Source organism: Eleutherodactylus coqui, unplaced genomic scaffold (genome assembly GCF_035609145.1).
Source record: "Eleutherodactylus coqui strain aEleCoq1 unplaced genomic scaffold, aEleCoq1.hap1 HAP1_SCAFFOLD_143, whole genome shotgun sequence".
NCBI classification, from domain to species: Eukaryota; Metazoa; Chordata; class Amphibia; order Anura; family Eleutherodactylidae; genus Eleutherodactylus; species Eleutherodactylus coqui.
The window spans coordinates 91375-110814 of NW_027101970.1; the positions used below are offsets into that span (position 1 = coordinate 91375).

Below are 19440 nucleotides of genomic sequence, written 5' to 3' on the forward strand. Positions count from 1 at the left end.
TTAAATGAGTTTTCCAGGGAGAATACTACTGCTGACCTGTCCTTTTAATAGGTCATCAATAGTTGATCTGCTGGGGTCTGCCGCTTGGGACCCCGACCGTTCAGCTGAGCGGGCGCATGCTGTCAGCGTCGCAAATACACAGAGGTCAGAGTGGAAGTCTCCGCGCCAACCTCAGTCTAGTGGCCGGCGCTCGTAACTGCAGGCATGGCTCTCATTGAAATCAATGTGAGCTGTGACTGCAGTTACAAGTGCCAGCCACTACACAGAGGTCGGCTCAGAGACTTCCGCTCCGATCTCTGTATTTGCAGCATGTGCCCACTTAGCAGATCGGTCGGGGCCCCAAGCTACGGACCCCAGCTGATCAACTATTGATGACCGATCATCACCGATCATCAGTAGTATTCTTCCTGGAAGACCCCTTTAAATTTATGCAAAGTTCCTTTGCTTTTAGTTTCAGGTGTATTAGAACACTTAAAAAAAGAATTTAGACTGAGGCCAGCCCCAGGAACTATGGCTTGTTGTATATTTTCAATTAAAGCCGTTAAAATGCAGAGCCATCCATATAATACTTGAATAATCTGGAACAACTCCAGTAGAGAAAACCATATGCCTAGAAAGAGTAAAAAGGGCGTAACGAAAGGGGTACTCGTAATGAGACAGCATTGGGCTCTGCATAAAACTTATGGTTTTAATTGTGGACATGGTTCCCTAAATTTCAAAAAAGGAGAAACTAAATATAAACCAGCGAACTATGATAATCATCTTCAATGAGTAATGTATCACACAGGCAAAAAGTGGGGAAAAGCCCCCTGCGTCCTAACACAGATATAAAGCACAACTTTATTTAAAAATCCTTATTCTTTTTAGTCTCATTCAGTCTACTTTTTTGTCTGATGAACTAGTAGCTTCCTCTATGCTGCTGTTGGTGCCCTGGTTTCCGGCTATGAAGGGTTCTAAATTCTTGTCTTCCTCTTCCTCTTGCTGCAGTACATGCAAGTAATATTTCTGGTGGTCAAGGTAGGTTGTAAACAATTTTGAATATTCTGGATGACTCAGGAAAAAGTTTTTAAACTCCTCTACAAGAAATAGAAATAGAATTAAAATAAGCCATGAAGAATTTTGGTGCACAACCATAAACATATTATTGGAGCATCTCATGTACATGAGGCAGACAAACATGGTATTCCATAGAAGACAGAGCTAAAAAATACACTGATTTTTACCCGTGGCTACTGCTTTTCAGCATACCTGTACTACCTTTATTTTTTATAATAAAGTTACATATTTTGCCTACTGTACTTCTAGTATTTCTAGATTTGTAGGTTGGTGCATATATAGTTAATGAAGTTGTCCAGTTGTAAACTATTGTTGGCCTATCCTTACGATAGGCCATCAATAGTAGATTAATGGGTGTCTGCCGCCCAGGATCCTTGTCCATCAGCTGTTTGCCAAGCCAGTGCACTAATGCAATGAGCAGAATTCTGCAGCAATCAGACAGCTCCTTTCCCACTGTAGTGGTGAGGCTTGGTATTGCAGCCAAGGTTCCCATTAAAGTAATTAGAAACATTTTCTGTAATACCAAGCTGGTCCACTACAGTGAAACTGAAGCTATCTGCTTATTTTAGAAATTAGCTCAGTACTTGAACAAAGCAGCCCCGCAAAGAGTGATTGGTGGAATACAATGCAGCGGAACCCCACCAATCTGCTATTGGATAAAGATAGGCCATCAATAGTTTCCAGTTGGACAACACCATTAATCTGACATTAATTTATGACAGCAGTAAATTTAAAAGACTTGGTTTGGTTGAAGGCATACAGTGTATAAGGGGGTTGTCTGGTTTAGAAAACTGGCTGATAGTTCAACCCCTTAGTGTTAAAGCCCGTTTGTGCCTTAATGATCAGGCCAAATGTTGGAAATCTGACGTGTCACTTTAACATAGAAAAACTCCGAAAAGGTTTTGCATATCCAAGTAATTCTGACATTGTTTTTTAGAAACATATTGTACTTCATTTAGGTAAAAACAGACCAATAGAATTTGTGTATATTTATTAAAAGCACCACAATTGGGAAGATTTTGAGAAAATTGTCAGTTTAACATTTTCAAATGCAATATGTCAAATATGTGCAAACATACTGTACACTTTTTTGCTAAGATATATATTTTCATCTGTTTACTTTATTCTGGAAGCACATTGGAAAAACCTTTGTTTTTTTTAACCATTTAGGAGACATACAAAATTTAACATTAACATTTTGAGAATCATTTTGTTTTCCTACACCAAGCCAAGATTGCAAAGGCTCATAGGTGTCCGAATGACAGATACCCTCACACTTGACCCCATATATTCACCGAAGGGTGTTTTGAGTATTTTGACCCCACAGTTTCTTTTCAGGAGTCAATGCAATTTAGAGGAGAAAAAAACAACAATTTTATATTTTTGAAAATATGTCATTTTAAAGACAGTTTTTTTTTCTATAGTGCACATGAAAATGAGGATTTGTACCCCAAAATGGATACCCCTGTTTGTCCTGTGTTCAAAAACATACCCATTGTGGCCCTAATCTTATATATGTATGCACAATGGGGCCCAAAACGAAAGAAACAGCTGGTGGCTTTCAGAACAGAAATTTTGCTTGAAAGTGTTTAAGGCCCCATTGCCCATTTGTAGAGCCCTAGAGTGGCCAAAATGATGGAGAAACCCCACAAATTACCCCATTTTGAAAACCGACGCACATGTGCAGAAGACTGTGTCAGGTCCTGGAAGGACTCTCAGCTCTTCCTATGGATCCAATCCGTGTGGGGACATGAAACTTTAACCTTCTCCAACTTTTCTTTTACTTTTATGCGATCGCCATTATTGCATAATCACAATCGTGTGACCCATCACAACTACAGGCTATCAGCAACCTCCGGCAACCTTTAGCAGGGAGCTGTCACCCACACAGACCCCGGGGCCTTAATATCCAGGGCAAGCATGTTTTTACAGCCCTGGGGATTAAAGCCCGGAAACCCAGGATGTAAAAACACATATGAGTGGTCACTAAGGGGTTAATGGGGGCCTGTTAGCTCTCCTGACTTGTCCATTTTAGTTAATACTTTTATTCTTCATGAAACATCTTAGAACATAGTTTCTTATAACATTGTGTTGTGCTGTTCCTCTGTTATTCCTCTTGTGAAACGGGTGTGTCTCTACACCAGGGTTCCCCAACTCCAGTCCTCAGGGACCGCTAACAGGTCATATTTTCAGGATTTCCTCAGTGATGCACAGGTGATGTAATTATTGTTGGTGCCTCAGACATTGGCACAGGTGTTCTTTCTATAGGATATCCTGAAAACATGACCTGTTTGTGGTCCCTGAGGACTGGAGTTGGGGACCATTGCTCTACACAACCTGACTCTGTCAAGCACTGATTGGATAGTGTGAGAATATCTAGGGACACGACCCCCAACTAGTAACACCAAGTGGTCAAGCTATTCATACCATAGAAGTGGAAGGAACAATAAAGGAATAGTACAACAAAGAGCTATAAGTAAAGCTGCTCCAAGGTCGCGACAATAATGGGGAATACAATTATTTACCAAAACGGGTATGTCGGGCCTCTTGACAGGTCCTCTTTAAAGCCAGACAAATGGGGCAATCTTGCAATATATGGGCATCCATTTGAATACTTCCCATGTCTACCACACCTCTAAAATAAGGGATTTTAAAGCTCTCACCATTTAACACTCCAAATAAAATGTTTTTCATAGATACATTTGAAGGTCTATAAAAGTAAAGAACTGGCATACTAAGTAGAGAGGGACATGAAATTACAAGACACTGAACTCCTCCATTAGTAAGTATATAATAATCACGTGTTAGGCTGGGTTATATCCCCTGGGGAGAGAATTGTGTGGGGAATGGTTTTGCAGAGGGAGGCATTTGATTAATGAAAATATATGTATTGTCCTTGCCATATATTCCTCTTCTTTTATACACATTTGGAAAATGTGTATGATCTGTATGACCTCTAATGCTTTGTATGTAAGTGGGATGTGAAAAGGTAACGCAGACTGGATAGTCAAATGTCATTGGTGATAGAATTAGAGATGAGCGAGCATACTCGATAAGGCAAACTACTCGAGTGAGTAGGGCCTTATTCGAGTACCTGCCCGCTCGTCTCTAAAGATTTGGGTGCCGGCGGGGAGCTGCGGGGAAGAGCAGGGAGGAAGAGGGGGGAGATCTCTCTCCCCCTCTCCCCCCCCCTCCCCCCTGCTCACCGCCGTAACTCACCTGTCACCCGCGCCGGCAGCCGAATCTTTAGAGAAGAGCGGGCAGGTACTCGCATAAGGCACTACTCGCTCGAGTAGTTTGCCTTATCGAGTATGCTCGCTCATCTCTAGATAGAATGCTTTTGTAGAAATGATGTTGTTGAATGGAGCATAGTTAGAGGAGTGATGTTAATGCTAAAAGTGAAGAAACTAATGCAAACACTAATGTATATGAAGAAAAGTGATACTAATGTTATATTTAATGGGAAAAATATGGTTTATTACACAGATGTTAGTGTTTAGTAAAGGAAATACTCAGGTTTATCATAGCAAATACTGTGTTGTTTATTACATAACTACAGAGGTATATTGGATATTGTAATTGTGTATTATACAACTGTTTGATGTAATTGCTGACATGAGAGTTCGGCTGATGATTACTGCCTGACTGATGATGAGTATTGTTTGTGGCCATGCAGTTAGAAAGTGTGATAGTCTCTGTCATAGCCTCCATGGACGTCATAGGATTAGTTTGTATCCCAGTCATTTTTTTGGTGTTTCTCCCCGGGTATCGTGCTGCGCAGAGTATGTGTGTTGGATGGATGAATAGTGGATCAAGTCTGATTCTGTGGGAAGGTGCCTGTTGGGGTATGATAGGCAGGGTGTGGTGCACAGCTGAGGGTTGCGTTTTCTGTGCTGATAAAGTGCGCAAGAGAATTGTGAGGTTCAAACAGAAGTTGATGCAACCTATAGTCATTAGTCACAAGTGAAGTTCTGTGACGCCTGCTGTGGGGAAGAGGCTGGGTGAAGGTAAACAGGGTATTAGTGTAGTATGTCTACACCGGAAGTGTGGGCATGACAAGGCTGAGCTACAGGTAATGCCCAGGTCACGCCCACAGCTCCCAATTAGCTGTGGCATACACACCTTCACCGAGCTGCCAAAAGCTCGGTGCATCATAGAGACGCTGTTAAAGGGGTTGTCCCGCGAAACAAAGTGGGGGTATACACTTCTGTATGGCCATATTAATGCACTTTGTAATGTACATTGTGCATTAATTATAAGCCATACAGAAGTTATCAGAAGTTATTCACTTACCTGTTCCGTTGCTAGCGTCCTCGTCTCCATGGTGCCGTCTAATTTTCAGCGTCTAATCGCCGGATTAGACGCGCTTGCGCAGTCCGGTCTTCTTCTTTTCTGAATGGGGCCGCTCGTGCCGGAGAGCGGCTCCTTGTAGCTCCGCCCTGTCACGTGCCGATTCCAGCCAATCAGGAGGCTGGAATCGGCAATGGACCGCACAGAAGCCCTGCGGTCCACCGAGGGTGAAGATCCCGGCGGCCATCTTCACCAGGTAAGTAAGAAGTCACCGTAGCGCGGGGATTCAGGTAAGCACTCTCCGGTTTTCTTTTTTAACCCCTGCATCGAGTTTGTCTCGCGCCGAACGGGGGGGGGGGGCTATTGGGAAAAAAAAAAAAACGTTTCGGCGCGGGACAACCCCTTTAAGGGTTTTCTTAGAGGGAGGCAGCTCCCTCTGTTTTTGTCATCGGACCCCCGAGATAAAAATCGTGTACTGCCGATGGGTTGTTATGGCAAGAGGATTCCAGATACAGGCGTCCTGTTCTGCTATCAGCCCCCACAGTGACGAGCTCTGGCAGCGGGAGCCAGCTGTCAGTGATAGCTAGCCTCCTGCTGCATCAGCTGCAGGGTGCATTAGAGCAGTGACTCCCATTGTTAACCCCAGGTTGAAGGTGTATGTGTGCCACAGCCAATCGGGAGCTGTGGGCGTGACCTAGCCGTTACCTGCAGCTCAGCCCGGTCACGCCCACACTTCTGATGAAGACATACTACACTAATACTGGTAAACAATGTGAGTGAGAAAATTTACTAGAACCTCTTGTCCTGAGGAAGAGAATGCATAGACAGTTTGGACCATGGTACCGTAGCTCTGAACTGGGACTTGTTGGTTTGAGCAGTCCATGAGAGATAGACTAGCATCATAAAGACTGCAAGTAGACCAGTAACTTGACTGTGTTAGGCCGCCTGCAGATGGGTGGGTCGGATCCGGCTGCGAGGTTTCTCGCCGCGGGATCCGACCCGAGCGCCTGCAGAGAGCGGCGCGTACTCACCTGCGCCCGCAGCTCCAGCTGTTTGATGTGCCGGCTTGCTGGGCAGCCGGTGCATGCGCAGACCAGAGCCGGTGGCCGGACAGTGACGTTTCTGCTCTACGAGCCCCGCACAGAAATAAAGCATGCCGTGGTTTGTTTGCCGCGCGGCCAAACTGCGGCCGTCTGCATAGGATTGCGTTTGTCATCGTACCCCTAGATAAATTCGTTAAGGGGTCTACTTTTCAAAATGGGGTCACTTGTGGGCGTTCTCCATCGTTTTGGTCACTCAATGGCTCTACAAGTGTGCAATAGGGCCTAAATCTCCTTCAAGCAAAATTTCTGTTTTGAAAGCCACCGGTGGCTCCTTTCATTTTGGGCCCCATTGTGCATACAGGCGTAATACTAGGGCCACAATGGGTATGTTTCTGAGCACGGGATAAACAGGCTTATCCATTCTGGGGTGCAAATCCTCATTTTCATGTGTACTATAGAAATAATTCCTGCCTTTAAAATGACATATTTGCAAAAATATGAAATTTTAGTTTTTCTCTTCTAAATTGCATTGACTCCTAAAAAAAACCTGTTTGGTTTAAACACTCATAACACCCCTTAGTGAATACGTTAAGGGGTGTAGTTTTAAAAATGGGGTCATTTGTGGGGGTATCTATCATTTTGACTTCTATGAGCCTTTCCAATCTTGGCTTGGTGTAGAAAAACAAACTGTTCCTCAAAATGCTGAAAAGTAATATTAAATTTGTACGTCTCCTAAATGGTTAAAAAAAAAACGAAAGTTTTTCCAATGTGCGCCCAAAATAAAGTAAACGGATGGAAATATATATCTTAGCAAAAATTTCTATATTATGTTTACACATATTTGAGATATTGCAGTTGGAAATGTGAAAAAATGACTATTTTTAAAAATTTTTCCCAATTTTGGCGCTTTTAATAAATAAACACAAATTCTATCGGTCTTTTTTTCCACCTAAATGAAGTACAACATGTGGCGAAAAAACAATGTCAGAATCGCTTGGATATGCAAAACCTTTCTGGTGTTTTTCCATGCTAAATTGACACGTGTCAGATTTGCAAAATTTGGCCTGGTCATTAAGGCGAAAACAGGCTTGGTCACTAAGGGGTTGATTCCACAAAGACTGGCTAGCAAATACAGCATTAAAAAGATTTCTAAGCCTGTGTAGTTGAGTGTTCCGAATTATATTGACAAAGGATTTAAAACTGTATTACAACATTTGAAAACATATGCTACTTAAAGGGGGTGTCCAATTGTAAGCTATTGAAGGTCTATCCTCAGGAAACGCCATCAATAGCAGATCCGTGGGTGTCTGCCACCTGGGACTACCTCTCATCATCTGTTCTCTGGTCCACTGCTCTCATGCACTGAGCCAATTTTTGCAGGAAGCAGACAGCCCCTTTTCCACTGCAGTAGCCAGGGAACGAAGCAGTCTGCTTCCTGGTAATATCAGCTCAGTGTACAAACTCACCAGCCCAGAGAACAGCATATTGGTGAGAATCCCATGCAGCAGGCCCATTCCAGTCTACTATTGATAACCATCTTGAGGACAGACCATCAGAAGCCTACCACTGGACCAACCCTTAAAGGGTCTGTATGTTTATTGTGTACAACTTAAAGTAAACATTGTTATAGTTTGCTGCAAAATGTGCTTCATCTCTCAAGACTTCTGCACAGTGGGACAACTCCCCTCACATGCTTATACTACTGTCCGGTCTTCCATTCTTCACAGACATGGCCAGTAGGAGGGATTCCTCCTTATTAATGACAGATCCCCTTTGAATGTGTCATTTTGTGATGATAATGTATTAGTTCTGGTCTTTCTTACCATAACAGAGTTTTCCTGACTCATCAGCATCCATATCCTGGAAAAGTTTGGAAACATCAAGGTCTGGAACGCCAAGTGAAGATCTTAACAGGGAACTGAATTCATTTTCTGTGATGCTGCCATCGCCATCAATATCAAATAACTAGGGTAAAGCAAAACATTATAATGGCATGTGATATATGTTGTAATTACTTCAGACTCAGCTGTATGTGATTATTATACCTGTACAGAGACAGAGAAAAGTAATAAGGGCTAATGCCCACGGAACTCCGCGACGTTGCCCTGCAGCTATAAGGTTCTATTGAACCTAATAGCTTAATGTTCATGCAGCGGAGTTTTAAATGCCACAGGAATATGCGTGGCCAGCTTCCATTGTAGACAACGTGGCCTTGCCCACTGTAAATACGTGGCCCTGCCCACTGTAAATACATGGCCCCGCCCACCGCTGGCCACGTCATCTGACACTGCCGGCACGTCATGCACTGTACTGTGAATGCCTGCTGGCCCTCCATGCGGGACGTGTACAGAGGATCCGGAGCGGTCAGTATGGAGGTTTTGTGGTGGGGTGCAGGGGGCGTGGCGGACTGCGCTGTGATATTCCGCTGGCGGAGTCAGTCACGGCCGTGGGCATGAGCCCTAAGGCTGGGTTCCCACACGGCGTATTCCTGGCGGAAATATCGCAGTTTGGCCACAGCGAAAAGCCGCGAGATTTCCGCCTGCAAAGCGCTACTTCAAAACCCGCGGCACTTAGAGGAGAGCGCGGCCGCAATGAAAAAAATATAAGAATGGACATGCTGTGGCCAGTGAATCTGCGCCACAGCACTTGCTTCTGCCACCTTTGCTGCAATGAATTTGCCTTCCCATGTGGACAAGATTTCTGAAAAATCTTGTCCACATGGCTGGCTAATCCCGGGATTACCGTCCGCAAGTGGATTCGCCTCGGCCTAAGAGAAAAAAACAACTGCAGGACTCATCATCTACAAGCCTATAGCAAGTGCTTTACACAAATAAACTGGATCCAGGGTTTGAGCGAACGTCTGATCAACCACATGTACAAGGGTGGACAAAAATATGGAAACACTGAACGAAATGCATAGGATTTTAATCATTAGCACTGAGCTGCCCTATCGGCCCCTGCTTAGTGGAGAGCTTTCCACTAAATTTGTGTTTACTTTACCTCTTGCCCTGCTCTGGGTGGTTTTGGGAGCCAGCTGGTAACAGAAGCTGAGTGGCTCAAACTCCTGATTAAAGGAACCTTGTTGCTCAGGCAGATGTTCACTTTTGCCCAGCAGCATATATGTCCTATTACCTCCACTTAAAATTGGTCTCTATATCTCTTATTGAAATATGGATTATAATCCTAAACATGCATTTTGTACAGTGTTTCCATATTTTTGTCCACCCCCCCCGTATGTCTTATGTAAGCACAGCAGTAATACTCATATGACTTACAAATGTTTTACAGAATGTCATTTATCTAAGAACTACCAGTTTTGTTCTATAAGCGTTAACAGGTCCATTAATGATACTTTTTTCTGCAATTTCGCCATTTGTAAGGCTATTAAAACAGACAGATATGGCCCAATTGCTATATTTTATGCAATTTTTCTAATACATTTTGATTTGTTTTCTGCGTGTTTTCTAACGCAATCCTATGGCAGCTTCCACGGGCGGAAATTCTGCCGGAAATCCCGCCGTGGAATTTCTGCCCATGTGCAGGGGGACTAAGGCATTTTTTTTACATGCATAATAATATATATTGTTTGTAGTACGGTATGCATTGCAGAATATCGTTTGTACTTATACTTGCAGAACCTTGCATAAGCTGAGGCTATGCTTAAATATAAGGGTTAAATAGTACAGATAAGAGGTGATTTTGGTTACCAAGCAGATAGATCTTCAGCAAGTTTTGCAGAGTGCATCAGTTTTTGCAAAGCTAAATTCTAGCAGTTTTGCAAGGCATCACAATCCCCGGGAATGTGGGAGGAGCCAGACGCCAGGCACCAGTCAGAGTAGAGTTGCTTGTGGGATGGGGGAGAGAGAAGAACAACCCGGCAGGTGAGTGCAAAGACCAGAGACCCAGAATCTTCACCCGCCCTGCCATGTTTTCTTTGTGCGCAATATGCAATCAATAGAACCCCTTGATTTCAATGGGTTCGTTCACATGCGCAATCTTGCGCGCAAATTTTCAAACAAAATACGCTGCATGCTCTATCTTCCTGTGGATTTGCACAGGCAAATAGCAGATATAGAACTATTAGACTTAATTACCCATTTCAATGAAGAGGAGTATGGTTGCATGTTGGTTTTGCTGCGCAAATGCACACAATTTGCGCACACAAAAAGTACAGTAGGACATGCATTTGCGCATGCAAATATGCAGCATAAATTCTGCAAATATGTGGCGTAAATGTGCACATAACTGCACTCATGCCCATGTGATAACTTTAATAAGCTTAGTCCTCGTGGCTCTGAATCTATCGCCTTTGATGTGTTAAGCCCCTGTCTGCTGGAGAGTCATGTGTGCTGGCATCAGAAATGGTGGCAGCAAGAATCTTGGGGTGTGTTGAGGGGCATTTTATGCTCAGTTTGCTTCCTGAGTGTAAGGTGCATGCAAAATTAAATGATAGATCAGCCTCTTGCAGTCACATCCAAGTCCTGAGATTGCAGAATGTGTACAGGACATAAGGCTAGCAAGGATTAAACAAAAAGGCCATTTTAATTCAGATCAGCACCACTCTTGTCTATTTTGCAGTGCATTCCTATTCAAGTTCATGGGCCTAATCTACAGTATCAGTCATAGTGGAAGGTCATAGACAAAAAATGGGCTGGGTTTTTTTTGGGGGGAAGGGGGAGAGACAGCATCTTTTCTAACCCTGGATAATCATTCTAAGATCTGTGTTCCTTATGATTTTGCAAAGAAATGCAAACAAATCTAACAGGTGGCATTGCTACCTTTCAAGGTAAGTGCATGACTACTATAAAGTCTGGTGTTTATCAGTAGCATTAGGTTATAAGGCAGGGGTGTAGAATCTGTGGCCCAGGATGGCTATTAATGTGGCCCAACACAAAGGGGAGGCTGCATCTGCAGGAGGCGAGGCCGCAGGCAGTACCTGGCACTGGCATTTGCTGTGATTGAGTTACTCCAGGTCCAGTGTGATTCTCCTTGTCCTCCCAAGTCCTGACTGCTGCCAATCCAGTAATAAGGTGAGGACGAGAGACGTGGTCTCATAGTGGACGGCCAGCGCTGTGTTCCCTGTTGTCAGAATGGCTGTAAACTGCATGCGAGTCTGCACAGGCTTCTGTGTCTAGGCTTGCATGCATGGCCTTGTAGCAGTGGGGGTTATTTGCAGGATGATTGGGGTTGTGTGGAGGTTGATGGAAGCTGTATGGAGTACTGTGGAGGACTATGGGAGTTATGTGGAGGATGATGGGGGTTGTTAGGAGGACTGTGGATTAGGATTATTAGGGGAGGATTTTTTTTGCTCATCTGTGGTGGCAGATATCCCTATAGTTATGCACATATCTGTTTTGTTTGCTTATAAGGCCTCCTTCCCACGAACGTATTTCCGCTGCGTAATTCGCAGCAAAAATCCGCTGCGTTGCCCGCAGCTATTAGGTTCTATTGAACCTAATGGCTCAGGGCACACGGTGCGGAATTCCGCACCGTGAAATCTCCCGTTCTCACCCGCGGCATGCTCTATTTGCCGCGGGTGTACGCGCTGACGGCTTCCATTGCAGTCAATGGAAGCCGTCCGTTCACGCTATCTCCTGCTGTAACACAGCGGAGGATACCGTGAAAACACTTTCCCGCCTACCACGAACGGTGGGTGTGTCGTGATGCGGTGGCGGTGGGCGGGGAAGCGTCATGCGGGAGCGAAGAGATCGGATCCGCTGGCAAGTATGGGGTCTCTGGGGGGCACCGTGACAGGCTTCGCCGCGGAATATTCCGCGGCGGAGCCCGTCACGCTCGTGTGCAGCCGGCCTTAGATTTTGTTAGTGATTGTTTATTTACCACTCAGTCCAAGACAACTCCTCTTCTCTGCCCCAGAGATGCCAAAAGGTTTGACAATCCTGTTAATAAGTTTTGTTATGTGGTAATGTAATATTGCAGGCTGGCGAGACCCTGCTGTAAGTGAAAAGGAAGTTGAATTTGTTGCCCGGTGGGGTATATAAATAAGATGTACATCACAGCATGGGGAGTTTCTTTGGGTGAAGCTTTTAGTGAAGTACAAAGTAATGTACATGGAGGACAAGACACACTGCTGCCTGTGGTTAACCGGCGTGAAGTCCAGCAGAGCTCTATATGGGTAGCTGAGAAGAGTCCAGGACTTAGCGACTTGGCGTTGCCCGGCGAGGCATATCAGTGGGGCGGACGTCACAGCATGGGGTACTGAGTTTCTAGGAGTGAAGCTTTTCCCGCAAAGTATGCAGTAGTGTAAATAGAGAAGACGCACTGCTGTTTGCAGTAGTCCGGCGTGAAGTCCAGCAGACCTGACCTCTTTATGTGTTGCTTAGCAGAGTCATGACTTAGCCTGGTTGCACATGAGCGAGCCGGAGTCGGCTGTGGGCACCCTGTTCCCAGCTGGCATCTACAGGTACCCATCATTACTTCTCTTCTGTACTGCGGATTCTGCTGTGGGCACCCTGTTCCCAGCCGGCATCTGCGGGTACCCATCATTCCTTCTTCTCTTCTGTACTGTGGATTCTGCTGTGGGCAACCTATACCCGACTGGCATCCACGTGTACCTCATTTCTTCTTGTCTGTACTGCGAATTCCGCTGCGGGCACCCTGTTCCCAGCCGGCATCCACACGTACCTCTCGTTTCTTCTCTTCTGTACTGTGGATTCCACTGTGGGCACCCTGTTCCCGGCCAGCGTTCACACGTACCTCTTATTTCTTCTTCTCTTCTGTACTGCGGATGGCCCGCATGGCTCACCGTCTTCAATGGAAGCCATCTCAAATAGAGAATGCTGCGATTTTTCCTCCACGAGCAGAAAATCACAATTGATTTCCGCTCGTGTGCAGGAAAAACCGCTTTTCCATAACATGCTATGGAAGTGATTTGCTGCAGATGCCCGCTCCGGATTCCGCAATTCAAATACAGTTGTGCAGCCGGCCTTATTTAGTGTACCAGGTGATTGTAATTTCATCCCGCTTGTGCCCCTCATCCTACCGAGGTAGATAAAAGCGTTTCCCTGGCTGTCAGCCTGACCGAAACGTGATTTCCTGCCTGCAGCAATTAAAGCTTGCGCAGTGAAGCCCCTGCCACCTGCAGGTATGTTCTATCAACATCTGGAATATTCCTACTTCTGGACCCGGTTCCATCTGCCACCTAGTCTGCATGGTCAGACCCCCATTACACTCCAATGGGGCCTGTGCATAGGATGGACGTACCCATGAGTTACATATAGACACTTTCAGACGTGGTGGCTTATGTAAGGCTGTCCGTCCTGCCTTGTCCACCACAGTCTAGGATTCTTTTTGCACTATGGAATTTATGCCCGCCTGATACTTCAGTGCGCGACTCGGTATGTCTCTAATGCTTGAAGAAAAGGAAATGCACATTACCTAGAAGGAAAAAAACTACCTGCCTGAATGCCTAAAGCAATGTGTGAAGGTTGATTTTTGAAGTATCTACATATAGTGTCGGGTTATGGTTTGGGTTGGCAGGTTTTTTATTTTAACCCAATAGTAACTTTGGGTTTTCTTTGTAGATTTTAGATGTGTTTACTAATTTTTATAGAAAAAAAATTTGCACACAATTTTCCTTTATGAGGTCATAAAAAGCTTTGTTGTACATTAGGAACTCCAAAGAGAGGGCAAAATAGCCCTCTGTGGTGACATTGATAACAAGTAGAACTGTTCTGGGCCTGCTAAAACCCTTACAGACTAAGAACATCATCTGATCCAATAGAGGCAATGTATGGTCATGGACAGCTTTGCTTCCTTCTAATGTACACAAAAGAGTTCTCATTCACCGACAGCAAACTAATATCTTGTAAATGGTGAGAAATTACATTATAAAGTTTTAGAACTTTTTATTTATTGGGTGACTAAGAGTTAATTGTATATAGAGCAGAAAATCTCGTTACGGCCAGTTTCATAGAAGCACACTGTGGGTACATTTATGCGCCCGTAAGATAGACAACTGTTCCAGCCTTTCTACAGGTCTACTACTCTAAATTCAGAGGGTCTAAGGCTGCCTGTCCACGGCCGTGATGGAATATCGCTAGCGATATTCCGCTCCAGGGGAGGAGGGGGTGGGGGAGCACTGACAGGTCTCTGCGATGAGCCTATCTAATAGATAAGCTCACCGTGTAGAATTGCGGCAAATTGTAGTATGCCACAATTTCAATCCCGCAAGCGTAGAAGCTCGTAGATGTCGGGCTGTGCTTTCCATAGTTAGCCTATGGAAAGCTTTTCATAGCGTGATCCGCGGGCGATTTATCACAAGTGGATCCTCGCCCGTGGAAGGCAGCCTTATGATGCTCTCAGTTCTGATTAAAGGTGCATTTATGCTCGTATAAGCAAACGTAAATGCACCCTTAATACTCATGTGAAATTAGAGGAGAAGGGAGGAAGTGTTCCAGGCACACACACTTGACACTACTGAGACCACTGCGAGTGGGGGTCGCTATTACAACTGAGACCACTGTGGTGGGGGTCGCTATTACAACTGAGACCACTGCGCACGCGCGGGGGGGGGGGGGGTCGCTCTTACAACTGAGACCACTGAGGAGGCGGGGTGTCGCTGTTACAACTGAGACCACTGAGGGGGGTCACTTACTACTGAGACCACTGTGGGAGGGGGAGCGGGTCACTATTACTACTGAAACCACTGGGGGAGGGGGTCACTATTATTACTGAGACCACTGGGGGAGGGGGTCACTATTATTACTGAGACCACTGTGGGGGGGCCACTATTACTACTAAGACCACTGGGGGGGCACTATTACTACTAAGACCACTGGGGGGGGTGTCACTATTACCATTGTAGTGGGGGTGGGTGTCACTATTACCATTGTAGTGGGGGTCAGCATTACTACTGAGACCACTGTGGGGGGGGGGGTCACTATTACTACTCAGACCACTGTAGAGGGGGGTCACTATTACTACTGAGACCACTGTAGAGGGGGGTCACTATTACTACTGAGACCACTTTGGGGGGGTCACTATTACTATGGTAGTTGCCGTTTGGTTGCATAAGGCATATTTTTCACATGCATAATAGTATATATTGTGATAGACATGATGATTATTTATAAAATGTCTATCGATTTGTATAACCCAAGTGTATTATGCTATTGTAATGACTTCAGCCTAATGTGGAACTCTGCTGCATAAGGAAAGAGTTAAATCACAGTGTTATATACAAGCAATATATATATATATATATATATATATATATATCTATATATATATATATATATATATATATCTATCTTGGATGAATCCCCAGCTCTGCCCCCCACGCTGAAACTTCTACAACAAAGGAATTCCTTCAGCCTGAGCACATGTTGATAAGACTTGCCACATACACAGAAACTGCTTAAGGTTGCCTGCATAGAGGGCTATAGTGTTATGTGTATATCCTGTGTTCAATACTGAGTGTTTACCTAGGCCCCCTTCCTCTCCTCACCCAGGCTAGTTAAACAATGATTCATCACTACACAGAGCTGACTTCAGCTAGGACAAAAGTCCATACTACATCAGCATTTGGAGAGGGTGGGCAGAGAGGTGGGGGATGCTATATGATCCGACGAATGAGAATCTTATATGTTACTGATGTAATCTGTTGCACGCCCATTGAAGGGCGGTTGTCATGTGTTATAATAAAAAGCCTGAGCCTCTACACATTGTATGGGAAGACAGATCCCTTAGGGAAGTTTAAAATAAGGGGTATGGTAGATGCAGCCGAATGGAAGCCTTCACTTAGTCCCGTGCCCATAATTAACCCCCTCCGCCGTAAGATAAAGACCTTGACGAACATGATGATCATAGCCGACCCTACCTTTTGAGGACACCTTGACAGTAGCGACTGGCTACTCTGACCAGAATCTCTGGTTGGAGTTGATGAGGTACAATGCTAACAGGAGCAACAAGTCTAACTGTTGCATGTGCGGTAGTGCCCGACTACACTCGGGGATGGTCCCCCTAAATCTCCCTGTAGATGCTGAAGAGTGGTTTATTAGTCTCTTCACGAACATTTCCGCTAATTACACTGTCCGTGAGAAATGGAAGAAGGAATACTCTATAACTACTTAAGTGTTTTGCACCGGAGAGAGTATTACTGACTACCCTGGAAACTACACCTGCCAGGCAATTAGGCAGGGTAGAGGGAGATTTTTGGGGAACTCACCAATATTTCCCTTGTTTAAAAAAGGATGAAGAGCCAGTTCCGATAATGCCAACCACATACGCTACCAAAGGAAAGGAGAAATGTACTAGTACTGCGCCTGCCCCGATCTCCTAAGATGGATTGTCAGTGGAATTCCCATTTGCCAAGGGATAGTGCAGAAGACCTTAGGTTCCGGCGAGGGCACACCCTGTGGGGTGTTAACTTGTACAGATAGAGGGTATGGATGCCCGGAAATGAGCCCAGGGAATCCATGGCCTCCCTCTGAGGTGAGGTAGGGATCCCCCCCCTCCTAGGAGTAGGGACTTACGGGCAGTGGGAAAACCCTGACGCAAGGGTGAGGCGACCTGGACGTGTTCACCATTAGGACTATCTCCAGGAGGGACATTGGTGTGGGTGAAGATTAGGGAGTCCCACGCCGTGCGTACCTGTGCATACTACTAGTATTGTAACATTATACTAGAGCGAGAAGAGAGACCCCTGGTGGTAGTTTTGATCTACACGTGTACATTGACGTCATAGGATAGCCAAGGGGGGTACCTGACAAGTTTTAAAAAAATAGAGACCAAGTTAAAACTAGATTCGAGTCCATTTTCCTGATCATTAGGGTAAATAAACGTTGATTGGATTAATTATGTTTATTATAATTAGCAGTGGTTTATAAATTATACTAGAGTCGCCTTATAGGGACTAGTCGACCAATAGGACCTACCTCGACTATGACTTTTCAAAATAGAATGACCTTAGATATGACTTTAGCTAAAAAGGGGAGTGTCTGTAAGATGATAGGGGAGACTTGTTGTACCTACATCCTAGACGACACGTGACCCGCGGGTAAAGACGCACTTGCCATTAAGAAGCTGACCGCACTAACTAAAAAGAGCTAACTTTTGGGACCAGCACTCGCCATGGATGAGCGGGTGGTAAAGGATCCTGGCACAGACGGGCGTTGCTGTTGTATGTGAACTGATGGTTATCTTTTCTGTTCTAGTCTGCTGTGTTATCCCCTGTGTCAGAGAGACCTGTGAAACTGATGCTGGAAAAGCCGCTCCCACCATGAGTTTGCTGGATGCATCCCCAGAAGGAGTGGACAAGTCCTACACCCCCTTGAAGACTCTAAAACGAACCTTCAACGCGCTCCAGTTATAGGCTCACGCGCAGAGAACTGTGAAAATTAGATAGAGAGTTAGAGGATAGACATTTTAAGGGGGGATTGTGATAGACATGATGATTATTTATAAAATGTCTATCGATTTGTATAACCCAAGTGTATTATGCTATTGTAATGACTTCAGCCTAATGTGGAACTCTGCTGCATAAGGAAAGAGTTAAATCACAGTGTTATATACAAGCAATATATATATATATATATATCTATATATATATATATATATCTATCTTGGATGAATCCCCAGCTCTGCCCCCCACGCTGAAACTTCTACAACAAAGGAATTCCTTCAGCCTGAGCACATGTTGATAAGACTTGCCACATACACAGAAACTGCTTAAGGTTGCCTGCATAGAGGGCTATAGTGTTATGTGTATATCCTGTGTTCAATACTGAGTGTTTACCTAGGCCCCCTTCCTCTCCTCACCCAGGCTAGTTAAACAATGATTCATCACTACACGGAGCTGACTTCAGCTAGGACAAAAGTCCATACTACATCAGCATTTGGAGAGGGTGGGCAGAGAGGTGGGGGATGCTATATGATCCGACGAATGAGAATCTTATATGTTACTGATGTAATCTGTTGCACGCCCATTGAAGGGCGGTTGTCATGTGTTATAATAAAAAGCCTGAGCCTCTACACATTGTAGAGACTCTCCCAGTTTTAGACCAGCACTTGTGTCTGATCTGGTTCGATGATGTGTGCACACGATATAATTCGGAAGCGACAAAATACCCCAAAGCCTGCTGGAGAAAATCATAATCCAGAACAATATAGCTTGTACTTTGCATTGCAGAATGTTGTTTGTACTTATATTTCATCATAGCCTGAGCTTATGCAAGGTTCTGCAATTATAAGGGTTAAAGGGGTTGTCCCGCGCTGAAACAGGTTTTTTTTTTTTTTTTCAATAGGCCCGTTCGGCGCGAGACAAACCCGATGCATGTATTAAAAAAAAAAATCGGATAGTACTTACCCGAATCCCCGCGCTCCGGTGACTTCTTACTTACCTTGCTAAGATGGCCGCCGGGATCTTCACCCACGGTGGACCGCAGGTCTTCTCCCATGGTGCACCGTGGGCTCTGTGCGTTCCATTGCCGATTCCAGCCTCCTGATTGGCTGGAATCGGCACACGTGACGGGGCGGAGCTACGAGCGGACCCATTCAGAAGGGAGAAGACCGAACTGTGCAAGCGCGTCTAATCGGGCAATTAGACGCTGAAATTAGACGGCTCCATGGAGACGAGGACGCTAGCAACGGAGCAGGTAAGTGAATAACTTCTGTATGGCTCATAATTAATGCACGATGTACATTACAAAGTGCATTAATATGGCCATACAGAAGTGTATACCCCCACTTGCTTTCGCGGGACAACCCCTTTAAACTGTACAGAAGAGATGTGATTTTACCAAGCAGATCTTCAGCAAGTTTTGCAGAGTGCATCAGTTTTTGCAAAACTAAATTCTAGCAGTTTTTTGCAAGGCATCACAATCCCCGGGAATGTGGGAGGAGCCAGACGCCAGGCACCAGGCAGAGTAGAGTTGCTTGTGAGATGGGGGAGAGAGAAGAACAACCTGGCAGGTGAGTGCAAAAACCAGAGACCCAGAATCTTCACCCACCCTGCCATGTTTTCTTTGTGCGCAATATGCAATGAATAGAACGCCTTGATTTCAATGGGTTCGTTCACGTGCGCATATCTTGC

The 19440-nt window shown here is 45.0% G+C and overlaps 1 protein-coding gene across 1 annotated transcript in view; it reads right to left on the reverse strand.

Moving 5' to 3' along the window:
* Positions 1–699: 699 nt before the first annotated feature.
* LOC136593964 (lysophosphatidylcholine acyltransferase 2-like) overlaps positions 700–19440 on the reverse strand; it is a 48784-nt gene continuing 30043 nt past the window's right edge. Inside the window, exons 4-5 of the mRNA XM_066588669.1 lie at positions 8213–8354; positions 700–1076 (exon numbers count right to left, since the gene is read on the reverse strand). Of these exons, the coding sequence (XP_066444766.1) occupies positions 874–1076; positions 8213–8354 (345 nt within the window). The 3' untranslated portion in view covers positions 700–873. The remainder of the gene's footprint in view (positions 1077–8212; positions 8355–19440) is intronic.